This window comes from Balaenoptera acutorostrata, chromosome 2 (assembly GCF_949987535.1).
Source record: "Balaenoptera acutorostrata chromosome 2, mBalAcu1.1, whole genome shotgun sequence".
NCBI classification, from domain to species: Eukaryota; Metazoa; Chordata; class Mammalia; order Artiodactyla; family Balaenopteridae; genus Balaenoptera; species Balaenoptera acutorostrata.
This window is the reverse complement of record NC_080065.1, coordinates 92,836,494-92,852,164: the sequence shown is the minus strand read 5'-3', so window position 1 is coordinate 92,852,164 and position 15,671 is coordinate 92,836,494. Positions and strand designations below refer to the sequence as shown.

The window sequence follows — 15,671 nt, the reverse complement described above, 5'->3', positions numbered from 1 at the left end:
AGTCATTTTCTTCTGTTGGTCAATTATAAAATAATAACAATAAAAATTATGACATGATGAGAATACACAGAGTGGTCATTATGGTTAAACATTCTAAGATTATATATATAAATATAAATTATATATACATATACATATGTAAAGTGTCTATGTGTGTTTGGTATACACATACAAAATCACAGTACGTTAGCTCTTACAGCAAGTATATTATTCTTACTTCACGGGTAAGAAAACTAAGGGAGGGAACAGAAGGGTTAAGTAGATTGAGCAAGATTATAGAACTTACAAGCTTCTGGCCAAAATGCCTGGCTCTTGGCCTTTTTTTTTTTTTTTTAAGAGCTGTACATCTTAATGTACAATTCAGTGAATTTTGACAGATTTACAGAGAGAGATGGACAACTGTCACCACAATACAGTTTAGAACATTTTCATCACTCCATAAAGATCTCTCTCGCCTGTATAGAGTCAATCCCCATCTAAACCCCTAGCCCCAGGAAATCACGAATCTTCCTTCTTTATCTATAGATACCTTTTCTGGGCATTTCATTTTGTATCGGACTTGGGTTCATCTATACTGTAGCATATATTATTAGCTCATGACTCTATCATTTAACAGTAATATTACTATTGTATGGATATACTATATTGTTCATTCATTCAGCAGCTGATGGACATTTGGATTCTTTCTACTTTTTGGCTATTATAAATAATGTTTCTGTGAACAACTGCAGTCTTTGTGTGGACACACATTTCAGTTCTCTTAGGTGGATACCTAGGATCAGAACTGTTAGTTTATATGGAAAATTTATGTATAACTTTTTGAGAAACTGTGACACTTTTCCAAAGTGGCTGTATCATTTTACGATCCATGAGCAATGTATGAAGGTTCCAGTTTTCCACATCCTCACCAACACTTATTAGAGCTCATGATCTTCACCACTACCCTCTGTAGGCTTCCAATAACCGTGCACACATGACATTGAATGCTAGAATGGGAGGGAAGGGGGCTTCCCTGGTGGCGCAGTGGTTAACAATCCTCCTGCCAATGCAGGGGATACGGGTTCGAGTCCTGGTCCGGGAAGATCCCACATGCTGCGGGGCAACTAAGCCCGTGCGCCACAGCTACTGAGCCTGCGCTCTATAGCCCGCGAGCCACAACTACTGAAGCCTGTGCGCCTAGAGCCCGTGCTCCGCAACAAGAGAAGCCACCGCAAGGAGAAGCCCGCGCACCACAACGAAGAGTAGCCCCCACTCGCTGCAAATAGAGAAAGCCCGCGCGCAGCAACGAAGACCCAATGCAGTCAAAAAAAAAAAAAAAGAATGGGAGGGAAGGAGGATCTAAATGGAGGAGTGAGGGAGACAGAGCTTAAACTTACTCAAAGACAGCCAAGTCTATTTCATTTATGTTAAAAAAAAAAATTTAAGACTTTTGAAAGCAGTTTTCGATTCACAAAAAAAATTGAGAGGAAGATACAGAGATTTCCCATATAATCCCTGCTCCTTACTAGAGAGCTTCCTGTATTATCAAATCCCTTGCTAGAATTTGTTATATTTGTTACAACAGATGAACCTATATTGACACATCATTATCACCCAAAGTCCATAGTTTACATAAAGTTTCATTCTTGGTGTTGTACGTTCTATGTGTTTGAAAAAATGTAAAATGACATGTATCTACTATTATGTCATACATGGTAGCTTAAATATCCTATAAAAATCCTCTGTGCTCTACCTATTCATACCTCCCTCTTCCATAACCCTTGGCAGCCACTGAAATTTTTTTTTTTAACTGTCTCCTTGGTTCTCCTTTTTCCAAAATGCCAGAGTTGAAATCATAAAGTACGTAGCCTTTTCAGATTGGCTTCCTTTACTTAGCAATATATTTTTAAGTTCCCTCTATGAATTTTCATGGCTTAATATTTTATTTATTTCGAGTGCTGAATAATATTCCATTGTTTGGATGTACCATAGTTTGTTTATCCACTCACCTAGTGCAGAGCATCTTGGTTGCTTCCAAGTTTTGGCATTATGAATGAAGCTACTATAAACATCCTTGTGCAGGTTTTGTGTGGATGTAAGTTTTGAACTCCTTTGGGTAAATACTAAAGAATGCGATTGTTGGATTGCACGGTAAAAGTATGCTTACTTTTATAAGAAACTGCCAAACTGTCTTCTACAAACAAAGAGTTTTATTTCCTTCCCAATCAGTACAACTTTTGTTCCTTTTGCCTTATTATGTTAGCTAGGACTTTGAGTAAGATGTTGAAAAGGAATGGTCAGAGGGTCATCTGTGCCTTGGTTTTTGATCTTAGTGGGAAAGCTTCAAGTCTCTCACCATTAACTATAATGTTAGCTGTAGGGTTTTTATAGAGTTTTTTAAAAACAAACTGAGCAAGTTCCTCAAGTTTTCTGAGTTTTTAAAATTTTTTCATGAAGGGGTGTTGGATTTTGTTAAATGCTTTGTCTGCATCTATTGATATGATCACCTTTTTCTTTTAGCCTACTGATGTGACGGATTACATTAACAAATTCTCAAATGTTGAAACTGGCTTGCAAACCTGGGATAAATCTCTCCTATGCTTTTGATAACCATGTATTTATCAGCTTTTCATCTTATTGTGGAAATATATATATATATATTTTTTTACAAGGAACCTTATGGTGTTTGCCTCATTTATCTTTATATTCTGGTATGTAAACGTGTTCACTGATGAGAAAGGAAAAGATGCATAAGGCTTAAACAACAATAAATTGAGAGAATAGGAAGAGTTTCTTATCAGGCCTTAACTTGAAAATGTCAAAATTATGAGCTCATTGTTTTTGAACTTGCTATTTTGGCCCAGGTTTCGTAACATTAGAATGTTAGATTATAAGTGGTTCAATACTAGAGATTTTGAAGCTGTGTCTGAAGAGAAAAAATCACTAAAGACTATGTGTTATCTTAAATTACTTTAAAAATGTTTAAAAGAAAAAAACCAATCATTTATTTTTAAGTGCTATAGTGGTTTTACCATAGAATGCTATAATGTCTTTTATATTAATATAGTAGCTAGCATTTTGATTTCAAACACTGGCAAAGAAATATTGTGGCAAAGGTGAAAAATACCTTAAACATATTAAAAGGTGATTTTTATTTACTTTTTCTTGCTTTATTTTTTGCTGTATTGTCCTAGAAGCTAGAACATCTAGTATAGTGTTTAAGTGGTAAATGTAGGCATATTTGTCTTATTTCTGATATAAATGAGCAAAGTATTCAGTCATTTGCCATTAAATATGATGTCATCTTAGGAGCATGTCTTTCTTAGGAGCCACTCATGGTGAGGACATTCTCTTCTATTCCTCATTTTCAGAGAATTCTTAACAGGAATTAATGTTGGATTCTGCCAAATGATTTTTCTTCATTTATTGAAATGATTATGTAGTTTTAAATTTTATTAATATGAATTACATTGATTGATATTTGAAAGTTAAATCAGCTGGTAGTCCTAGGATAAATTCCACTTGATCATGATGTATTTTTACCTACTGCTGCATTTGCTTCATTAAAATTGTGCTCAGAATTTATATATGTAATAATGACATATAGTCTGTAGTTTTCTTTTGCTGTAATATTTTTGTCTAGTCTCAGAATCAGGTCGTGATGATCTCAATGAGTTGAGAAGTAGTCTCTCCTTTTCAATTTTCTAAGAATTTGTGTAGAGTTGGTGTATTTCTTCTTAAAACTTTGGTATAATTCACCAGTGAAGCCATACAGGTCTGGAGTTTTCTTTGAAGGATGGTTTCTTAATGACCAATTCTATAAAAGATATGGGGTTATGAAGGCTGAATGAGCTTTGGTAGTTTTTGCCTTTCAGAAAATTTGTCCATTTCATCTAAGTTGTTGAATTTCTTTATATAAAGTTAAGGAAATATTATGAATATCTTTTTTAATATCTGTAGATTCTACAATGATGTCACCTCTCTCATTCTTGATATTGGTAATTTGTGCCTTCTTTTTTCTGAAGAGTCTATGTAGAGGTTTTATCAACTTCATTAATCTCAAAGGATTCCATTGATTTCTTCTATATTTTTTTCCTTTCTTCTATATATTTTGGGTTAATTTGCACTCCTTTTTAAGGTAGAAATTGAGGTCAAAATTTTGAGTCTTTTCATCTTTTCTAATATAGGCATTTAGTGCTATATTTATTTCCCTAAGTACTGCTTAATAGGCATCATATAAATACGGAGACGTTGTGTTTTTTTTTTTCTTTCCATTTAGTTCAAAATACTTTCTAAGTTCCACTCTGACCCATTGGTTACTCAGCTATGCATTGTTTACTTTCCAAATATTTAGAGATTTTTCTAATATTGTTCTATCCTTGAGTTCTGTTTTATTTCTGTTGTGTTCATAGAACTTAAATTCTTATAAATTTATTGAGATTTGTTTTATGGCCCAGGATATGATCTATCTTGGTAAATATTCTCTGTGTACTTGAAAAGAATGTATGTCCTGGTGATGTTGTGTAGAGTGTCCTATAAAGGTCAGTAGGTCAAGTTGACTGACAGTGTTATTCACATCTTCTGTGACTTCCATAGTGAACATATTTCTTTAAAAAAATCCCTTACAATAGCATCACAAAAGATCAAATACTCAGAGATAAGTTTGACAAAAGATGGAAAGTCCTGTACACTAAACTCTACAGAACCTTGCTGAGGGATATTAAAGAAGACCTATCTTACTAGAAAGATATGTCATGTAGAGGGGTCAGAAGACTCAATATTGTTAAGAAGTCTATGCACCCCAAACTGATCTATAGAGTCAATGTAATCCGAATCTAAATATTAGCAATCCTTTATATAGAAACTGAAAAACTAATAATAAAATTGCTAGAGAAATGCAAAGGACTTCTAACAGCCAAAACATTTCTAAAAAAGAACAAAGTTAGACAACTAACATTACCTGATACAAGACTTACTATAAAACTTCAGTGGTCAAGGCAGTGTAGTATTGGCATTATGACAAACAAAAAGATCGACAGAAATTAGAGTCCAAAAATAAAACTACACATAAATATATTTTAAAAAATGAAGGTAAAAAAAATCAGGAGAGAAAGGAGAGTCGTTGGTGCTGGAACAACTGAATATCTATATGCCAAAAATATGAACTTCAAACCATTTCTCACAACCATATGAAATGGACCATAGAATGAACTATAAATTCTAAATTCTAAAACTATAAAAATTGTAGAAGTAAACATAGGAGAAAACCTTTGTGACCTGGGATTCAACAAAGATTTCTTAGATATACCATCAAAAACATGACCTATAAAAGAAAAACATAATTTAAAGTTTGAAATTAAAAACTTCTGCTCTTCAGAAGACACTATTAAAAGAATGAAAAGACAAGTCAACTGAGAGAAAATATTTAAAAATGATACATCTGATAAAGGACTTGCATCCAGAATATATAAAGAACCGAGACTTTATTACAAGAAAACAACCCAATTAAAAAATTGGGCACATTATTTAAATAGACACTTCAGAGAAGATATATGAATGGTAAATCAGCACATGACAAGATGCTCACATCATTAGTCAGTTGGGAAAGACAACGAAAACCACAATAAGACACTTCTGCATAAAATTATAATATCTAAAGACTGACCACACCAAATGTTGATGAAGATGTAGAGAAACTACAGCTGGGAATGCCAACTAGTATAATCACTTTAATATCTATTTGGCAATTCCTTAAAAATTTAAACATGTACATTCTATCTAATTCATTTATTCCACTCCTAGGTATTTTCCTTAGAGAAATGAAAGCACATACCCATACAAAGACTTATACATGGATGTTCACAACAGCTTACTTGGCAGTAGCCCCAAATAGGAAACAACCCAAAAGTCTATCAACAGTTGATAACAACGGTGATATATTCATATGATGCTATTCTACTCAGCAATAAAAAAGAATGAACTTCTGATAAACATTACAACATGGATGGATCTCAAAATTATGCTGAATGAAACAAACTAGATCCAAAAAAGAAAAGAGTAGTACAGACTATATGATTCCATTTATATAAAATTCTAAGAAACACAAACTAATATGTAGTGACAGAAAGCAGATTAGTGGCTGACTGGGACAGGGGTTGAGAGGGGGAGGAGGAAGGGACTACGAAGAGGCATGGAGAAAATCTGGGGGTGATAGATGTGTTCATTACTTTGATTGTGCTGATGGTTTCACAAGTGTATACATATGTCAATACAATAAAGTATACATATATAAAGTATATGTCAATTACATATCAATAAATCTGTTTTCAAAAAGATTGACAAATTATGATTATTAAATATTAGATTTTTGACATTCTCTCAAAATTGAATTAAGTAAGTCCAACACTTCAAGGCAAAAAACTGACAGTTTTTGTTACCAGGGAAAAAAATCCAAGCATTGCAATGAAAGTTAAAATTTTGGAAAACACATTTGCTATAAAGAAATTGATACTTCCTATTACTTTTCCAGTGAGATTAGTGATGACATTAATGAATGTGGTCTTTTGATACTGTATAATGAATTACTTCACTGTTTGGAAGATCTATATAACCTGGTCACTTGATATTTTCCAAATGAGAAATGACAAAGCATGATGCTACAAAAATCATGCATTCATCTTATAAGATTGACCAATGGAACTAATGTAACAGAGTACGAAAAGTTCAATGTAGTTTCAGATCCCACACTGCAACTAACCTCCAAGAAAATTTAGCAAAGTCCACTGTGGTAGGCAGAATTTGAAGATGGCCTCCCAGTAATGTCCCACCCTAATCCCTGGAACATGTGAACATGATTAGATATCAATCCCATAATTATGTTTTGTCATATTGCACAGTTGCCCTAAAGATAGGCAGATTAGCCAGGTGAGCCTGATCTAATCACAAGACCTTTCAAAAACGTGGAGGGTATTCTCCCAGCTTTTTTGAAAAACAAAACAGAACAAAATGAAAAACAGAAGGAGAAGTTAGGGAAATTCAAAGCACTTGAAAGATGTGACACACTGGGTCTGAAGAGCAAGGAATGTAGGAAACCTTAAGAAGCTGGGAGATGCCCTTGGCTCACAGCAAGAAAAGAAACGGAACCTTAGGCCATTTCTCAACTGCAAGAAATGAGACTTTGCCACCAACCGGAAGGAGTCTGGAAATGGATTTTTCCCCAGTGCCTCCAGCCAAGAACTCAGCTTGATGTACTGATTTTTGGCTTTGTGAGACCCTAAGCAGAGAACCCCAGTAAAGCCTGCCTGGACTTCTAACCTACACAACTGTGAGGTAATAAATGGATATTGTTTAAAGCTGCCACGTTATGATCATTTGTTGTGCAGCAATAGAAAACTAATACATTAACCATAAATCGAAATGCACATAAACTCAGATCCAACTCAAGCACTGTTTAAAAAAGAAAAAAACCCCAAATAATAAAAATGCAAACAACCAAAGTATCCATAAATAGAAGATCGATTTAAATTATAGAAAGCCATATAATGGAATATTCTGTAGCCATTATAAAGAAAAGGTAGAACTATATGGATGAATATGAAACAATGAAACCATGTTATATTAAAAATAGAAAAAAAGATCATCAATGTTAAGATTCTGAATAATTAAAACATTGGCATAAAATCATGGTATCTATATTAAATATTTTCCTGGGGGGAAAAAACACAAAAAAATAAATAGCAATTAGCTTTGGGGTGAGATCAGATTGTTGAGTAGGACGTTTTCTAATGAAGTTTATTATTCTTAATCATTTAAAAAAAAAATCAATAAAGGTTACTATTTAGTGTCCAGATAAACACTTCCCTGGCTCTCTTCCAAAGCTATCTTTTGCTTTATTCAGTTTGGACCTGCCATCAGGAATTTGTTACCATGCTCCTTTAATCAGTCATAGTAACACCAAAATGACTTTTCCTCATCAAGTCTGCCCTACCTCTCAAATCTAAGTTTCTCAGTGACATCCCTTAGTAACTGGGGGCATCATTTGTATTATGTGAATGTTTTATGTATTTATAATACTTAAATATCCCATTTTAATTAAAATTATAGGCTATTCAATTATTTTAAAAATTTTGTATGAAAATTGTATGAAAGCTACTTTAAGATATAAATCGTAAATAGTGTAAACCATGCAAATATATATTTCCATCTTGAGGATGAAAATGATTATGATCTAGGAATCCTGCAGTTTTATGGTAATAAAGAAATATTCCAATAGCAATCAAACCAGCATGGTAAAATTGGACCAATTTATCCTTTAATAATGAAAGAATTATATGGAAAGTTTTTAATGGGTAATCTACAATATCAGGTTTATGTGATGCATATTAAAGTTAGAAAAATGTTTTCTATTCCTTTAAGTTTCTCCTTTTAAAATGAATAAATAGTTAAGGTAACAAAGCAAATCCTTTTCAGTTATTAAATACTGTATTTATAAATCTTATCAAGATCATATTTTACCTCTGATTATATTTTCTACAACAGAAAGATGTACAATAAAAATAACTTAAAGATAATACGATATCACTTTGATGTTATCCTTGTTTGTTGGCAAAAGTAGTTAACCAAAATACCTGGAGGTGTTAAAAGTCACCAGAAAGAAATAAAAGGACAAATTCCTAGAGAGATTACCTTTTTTTTGTCCACATATCAAACAAGCTCATAGTTTGTGACCCAAAGCATTATGATATTATTATATACAACTAAACAAAAGGATGTGTGGTAATGTACTTGTAAAATGATATACAATGAACTAAATATAAGACAGTACTATCATTATAAAGTAAACCTAAGTAGACTATTTATCTAAAGAGCCTTTCTCACAGAAAGATTATATATAACTAATTTCCATGTGTAACTGCAATGTAATAATATATCTTCTCTTAAAAAAGTTGGCTGACACTTTCTAGAAAATAGCAAGTATTATAGACTATAAAAATATCAAGTATGTGTACAAGCTCTTCGTCATCAGGAAAATGTTAAACAAAATCCTTGGAAACTTTACAAGGAGAAATCAAAGAGACTGAACATATAAAAGCAATAAAACATGACATTAAAATGTCATTGAGGAAACCTCTAAAATCATATTACCTGGAACCAGTTCCATAATTATGTAGATAGGCTGTCTTTGTGTGCAAACTCCTATAAGTTTGACAATATTGGGATGATCATATTGCTTGAGAATTCTGGATAAGAGAAGTATAAGAATAGTTACCATTTAAGTTGTAAGCATTAATTTATGATCATGAGTAGTGTGCACAAGTAGAATGCACTTTAATCAACACAATTTTTAAAAGTTTAGTACAAACCCAAATTATGATAAATGGGATGTATATAAGTCTTGATAAATCTTGGCAAAATATAGATATAAATGAGTCAGTTTTTATTCAATTAAATATTCATTTAAAAATTATTATCTACTCTGAATAGCTAATAACCATGCTAAATAGGAATAACTTACTTAGTCCAAAATATGTAGAACTCCCTTCAAAGTATCTGGTTTTAGGCACCCTCACAAAAGCTGGAAAGTATTAGTGGACCAAAAACTGTAAGCTGTTAGGGCAGCATCTTTTTGTTTTGTTTTATTTTATGTATATACTTCATTTAAAACAAATAAAAATAGAACGATTCATATTGGTAAATGCTATAGAGTAATCACTTCATATTAGATTTCATAATACATACTTTCTTGATGATCATGATCAATTTCAAAATAGTGAAAACTCAAAAAGTTTTGAGAAACCTGGCAGAAGGTTAAACAATGAGTAATATAACTTAAGCTGAGGCAGAGAAGTTTTAGTTGGCTAAAAGCAGAATTTCAGAGAGCTATAAAAGTAGCATAGACTCATCTATAGGATCCCAAGCATGAGTTAAAAATAGATTAGATTCCCTCAGAGGACTGTCTACCCTGATGATTTCTGTTACCAAATGATATTCCATATTATCCTATTGACATAGTTATAAATTCACTGGTATTTGAAAAAACACAGTTTCCTTTCTAGGAGAATGAAAAAACTAACTTCATTTGGAGAAAGATAAAACAGTTTATATGTGTGCTGTACATGGACAACTAAAGCAGAGATAGCTCTAAGAAAAATGTTATCGATTGAACATATATAAAGTTTAATAAATGAAAAAATACACTGGGAAGAATTCTAGAGATAAAGAAAATATTCTGTCAATAACTGAGTTTGCAGTTTCTATGAGGAATTAGAAAGGAAGTTTTAGAATGATTGACTGTAATCCAAAATGTCATTTCTTAGGTTGAAAACTGCTTAATAAAGAAATTCCACAAAACAGCCAGGATGAATCCAAATAACATTAAATAGCTAAATATATAGCTTTATTATCTGTTAAAGGATACTTGGGAGTTTGTGTGGATGTAATTGTCATTTTTAACATAAAATTTCAGTCTCACTTTAGAAGAAGAAATTAAACTTTCAGTAAAACATTCACAAATTAGAAAGAAAGATACCTTAAGATACCTATGAATAACTAAAATAATGAGGCTACAAGTTTCAATTGTGATAGCATACCTTTAAATTCATCATAGGATATTTTTTCTGAATTGCTAATAATATACATGAAAAAGGTTTGCAACTTTATTCCATAGATAATATTTAATAAATGCACCCAACTAGTTTAATCCATTGCTATAAATATCCATTTTTAGATGATGGAGAAATGACATCAAGATGCTCTATGCCACGGGATTTAGTTCTTTCATTGCCATGTCCTCTGTTCTCCCATGGCACTTTATAAAAACTTCAATTTTATATACAATGCCATGATGGAGACAACACACACACACACACCTTTCCTTCCTTCCCTTTATACCACCAATCTATGGATCTATATATCCTCCTTCTCCTTCTCTCCCTCCCAACTATCCACCTACTCATCCATCCATCCATCTCCCATTCATACGTCCATTCTCACTCTATCCAAAGCCCCTTTCCATTTGTTTTGTGTTTTGTTGTATATATTAGATTTTACCACTAACAGAGGAGTTTAAACTATTTGCAACATAGGGCTGGCAAGCTGGAACATTAAATTCTAGCTAAAACAGAAAAAAGAGAAGACAATCATCCTAAAAGATCAGTTAGAAAAGAAACAATGCAATGAGCTGAAGAAGAAATTTGAGATTCTCAGAAAATAAAGCTAACAGCTGGGAATAAAGAATCAAGCAATAATATCTAAGGACGGTAGGAAAGATGTAATTATATACCTAAATATATGTCTAAATTATGGATTTTATATATAGAATACAGTAATATTCTTAGTATCAGGACAATCACAACACTGCATATATGCATATGTGTATATGCATGTGTGATAAAAGCAAAAAATACTGCAAAATTTTTCAAGGACTCAAAGAATACTCACTGTTCTCAAAAGCATCTGGTTCTTTTGACTGTGATTGTCTAACTGACCTGCAGTCTAACTCAAACACATAAAAACTTTTTGTTTTCACATTGTATAATAAGTGCCTACTTTTGAGGGCCCTGAAAGTGCTTACTTCTAATTCATCAAATCATATTTACGATATCTTCAAACTTACGTTTTAATGAATCACTTACTTATATTATAAATACATATTTACATTACTTTAGAGAACTTACTTGGCTTCTTGTAAAAATTTTATTTTCAGTTCCTGAGGAAGATCTTCTTTACACGTTTTAACAGCAACAGCAGTTTTATCCTTTAATATGCCCTTAAATACTTCACCAAAATTTCCCTGAAAATACAAATATATTTATTGTTTGGAGTGTAAGACAGCCACGTAAACCTTTGCAAAATACAAGGAAAGCATGTAATGATGAGTTTTGAGTTCATCAAAGTACTCTGTTAGCTTTATTCAGAGTTTTAAGTGGAAATAAAGACTGGGAATGTTGCTCTTACCAATACTCTAAATACACTACCCAACACACCAACCATTTGGGGGACTGAGGGTTGTGGAGAATTGAAAAGGAAATGGGAAAAAACTGAAATAGAATAAAAGGAAAAACTAATGCTGTCAGAAGTACCTAAGTTTCACTCCATCTAGTTCCCTTCACCCCCTTAGCTCTAAGTTTTATTAGGTTGGCGTTTAAAAATAAAGCCAAGTTTGTGACCACCTAGAGGGGTGGGATAGGGTGGGTGGGAGGGAGACGCAAGAGGGAGGGGATATGGGGATATATGTATATGTATAGCTGACTCACTTTGTTTTACAGCAGAAACTAACACACCATTGTAAAGCAATTATACTCCAATAAAGATGTTAAATAAATAAATAAATAAATAAATAAATAAATAAATAAATAAATAAATAAAGCCAAGATTCTGTGAGGTGACTGGTGGTATTGATCCACACAGCCAGATGTCACTTGGACGAGAGTGTGAGAGAGTAAGACACTAGATGAGAGGCAACAGAATCAAGGCAGATGAAGGACTGTCAACAGCCACTGCTGCAGGCTGTCAGTCCCTGAAAGATACCAAGGAAAACGAGGTGCTTGCCCAAATGCCAGTGTCACCCATGATGAGCTCATTTCTATCAAATGTCTGAACTCCTAACCTTACTCTATGGCTAGAACATATTTTGATTTAAAATGCCTTATTTCCAGTTTGAAGTCACTTTTATTATAGTTATGAAACAAAAGAATATAGAAAAGATCTATAAAGCTAACACAACAGCTATTTTGGAGTATTCTCTTCAAGTCTTTCTATGTATGCATATGTATTTTTTACATAGCTATAATTATAATGCGCAAGCACTGTATTATAATTAGCTTTAATGCTGTCATTGTTGAGCAACAAGTAACTAAACTAGAGGTCTGATAATCAATGAGTTTGAGTTCTAAGTTCAATGTAACTCTTAACCTATGATCCAAGGTGTATAAATTTTATGTTACTAATCATTTAAATTTACTAAAATAGGTATTTTAATAAATTCATTTATTAAAGAATTACTATTTGCTTAATTTAATTAACACTTATTTTACTTAATATTTTAAGTATACTTGAATATTTAAGTAATGAATAGTATTATTAAATCTAATATTCAACTCTTATTCATTCAAAATGATGATTGATCACCCTTACATGAAAAGTAAACATACAATAACTTCAACACAGTGCACATTCATCACAAACTAGAAAAAGAAAAATTTGAGCTTTATATCCTTCCCTGTTATTCAAGGTTTTTTTCCTTCCCACAATTATCACATCATTTAGAGCTGAGAGAAGGTATTAGTACACACAATTACTGCTGGGCCTCTATTTATCTGAATGATTCTGAAGCACTTAAAACTCACCTTGTCTGAAACTTAACATTTTATTCACTAGAAGACATTTCCTGACTACATTACCTTTTCATTTACTAGGGCCATTACTCTCTACAAGCATTCAGATTCTTCCTGTGGAACACTTTTGTCTTCCTCGTAGCACCTCAGACAGCCTACCCTGATTCAAGATCTCATTTTTCTCACCTAAACTGATCTCATCCTTAGTCCCTCACCCTCTTTAGCTGGTCCACCACAGCACTGCCAGATTAATCTCTCCAAGACACAACTTTGATTATACCACTGCCTTAGTTAATATCTATCCTTCCATTACCATTCCTTTCTCAGCCTCTGTCTAGCCATCTTAGCCTCTGACTGCTACATGTGTCCTAAATTCAAATACTTAGTGATCCCAAAAGATATGCCATGCCTTCTGTACATTTTCCCCTCACCTCCAATCAGAGAACATGTTAACTGATCTTTAAATTCATTTCTATGCCACCTCCTTCATGAAGACTTTCTTGATCTTCCCAAAATTATACATCTTGTTCCTGAACACTTATCATCCCATTGCCCCTTTGTACCTTTCTAATGGTTTCTGTCCTATATAACTGTTCTTGGCACATACAAGGCATTTGAAAATTGTAAACATTCATTTAACAATCATTACTCAGAAGATTTCAATTCTGTTAACAGTGGTCAAGGCAGGAATCTCCAAACACTGCAAAAAAGACTCTGCTTCACAGACCACCTCTTCTCCATCCAAAGAGGTCAGGAAAAAGCCTACAACATCCATTGCTCCCTACCATGTAACAGGCACAGCTTCATCTCTGCTACTGGCTTTAAGTCCATGAGGCTAAATTTCATTACTTCTCTTGTGTGTTTCTGTTGGTCCTCACAGAAGATCCTGGTGGTCCTCATTTCCCCCTCTCTAATTCTCATTAGGTTCTGCAGACTCCTCGTCAACCTGCTATCTCCAACTATTTCCCTTCTGTCCTAAACCTCCAGTTGCCTTCTGGAACTTGTGGTCCATCATCAAAATTTTATCTTGATCTATTCTTTGGTCCTTCTCTTCGCCTTCTTGTTCTAACAGAAACCTGGCTCTCACTTGAGAACACTCAAATGGTGGGTGAGCTTCCTGTGCCTTCTAAAACTGTGATGACCCCACCCGCACCCCCAACACACACACCATGCTTCTCCCACCACCTGAGAGATGGAATACAGGATTCATCGAGCTCCTTGTCACTACTTTCAAAACATTTTCCCTTCTGCTTTCCTAAAAAGCCCTAGCTTTGAAATGTTATTATTTGATTATATACCCACTACCCCTTACTGTTGCTAGCAGCTATTGAATTTGAAAATATTTTCCCTCATTTGTTGACAATTTGAGCTCCTGGATCACTGTATCCAGTGTTACTCTTGTCTTAAAACTTTGAAAATTTCAATAGACACTTAAAGATCCTTCCAACACTTCAAACTCTGTTACGTGATCATCCCTCTTCCAATGATCCATGTTCCAACCTATTTTCTATGATCATACCTTAAACTTTGCCGTCACCAATAATGCAACTCCTCTGTAATACCTACTTCATTCATCCCATCTCCTGGTTGGCTTCTATTTTTCTAGCTTACTTCCTCTAGTATTCGGACTCAGAATCCTTTGACCCTATAGGAACCTCCAAATCTTCAGACCCTATTACTTTTTATTGTCCATAACCCCCTAACAGCCTCGCTTTCTTCCTTATTCAGCTTAAATTCCATGCTCAATAATTATAACAACTGTTTACTACATACTCTCAACTTCTCTGTTCCTTTTCATCTGTAGAACTCCCTCATCAAATCCACAACCCAGATTAAATGCAACACGGCCTACTCTGTTCCTATGCAGCTAAATGTGGCTGGAGAAAATCCACAATGATGTTGACTAGTTTCACTTTAAATTCATGAACACAAACGTCTAGGGGGGCCTTAATACTGCTCAATAATTATATTACAATTCCCTAGACCATTCACACTCTCATTCTTCCAATTAACTATTCCCCCTGCTTCGACTCTCCTCTTAAAGCTCCCATACCTTCCCCACACCCTCATTCTTAGTTAATAATCTTGCTCAATTTATTGAGAAAATTGAAGCAATATAAAGAGAACTTCCAGACTCTCAGTCCCACATTTACCCTCCTACCAATCTTCCTTGCTGTTATAAAAATGAACTACTGTGCTTCTATTAAAGTCAATCCTCCATTGTAAATTAAATTCCATCCCCTCTTACCTACTTGATGATATTATTTCAGCAATTCTCATCTCTTTCCAAAATCTTGAATTTTTCACTACATATTGCCAACTGCAAACCAGCATGCTGCCTCTCTCAGATTAACCAAC

At 33.6% G+C, this 15,671-nt stretch overlaps 1 protein-coding gene across 5 annotated transcripts in view; it reads right to left on the bottom strand.

Annotated features, from left to right (window-relative positions):
- FER (FER tyrosine kinase) overlaps positions 1–15,671 on the bottom strand; it is a 467,575-nt gene that overhangs the window by 148,587 nt on the left and 303,317 nt on the right. For all 5 annotated transcript variants that reach the window (XM_057540547.1, XM_057540548.1, XM_007192081.3 and 2 more), the window contains 2 exons: positions 11,655–11,770; positions 9,124–9,218 (listed from right to left, as the gene is read on the bottom strand). In XM_057540547.1, the coding sequence (XP_057396530.1) occupies positions 9,124–9,218; positions 11,655–11,770 (211 nt within the window). The remainder of the gene's footprint in view (positions 1–9,123; positions 9,219–11,654; positions 11,771–15,671) is intronic.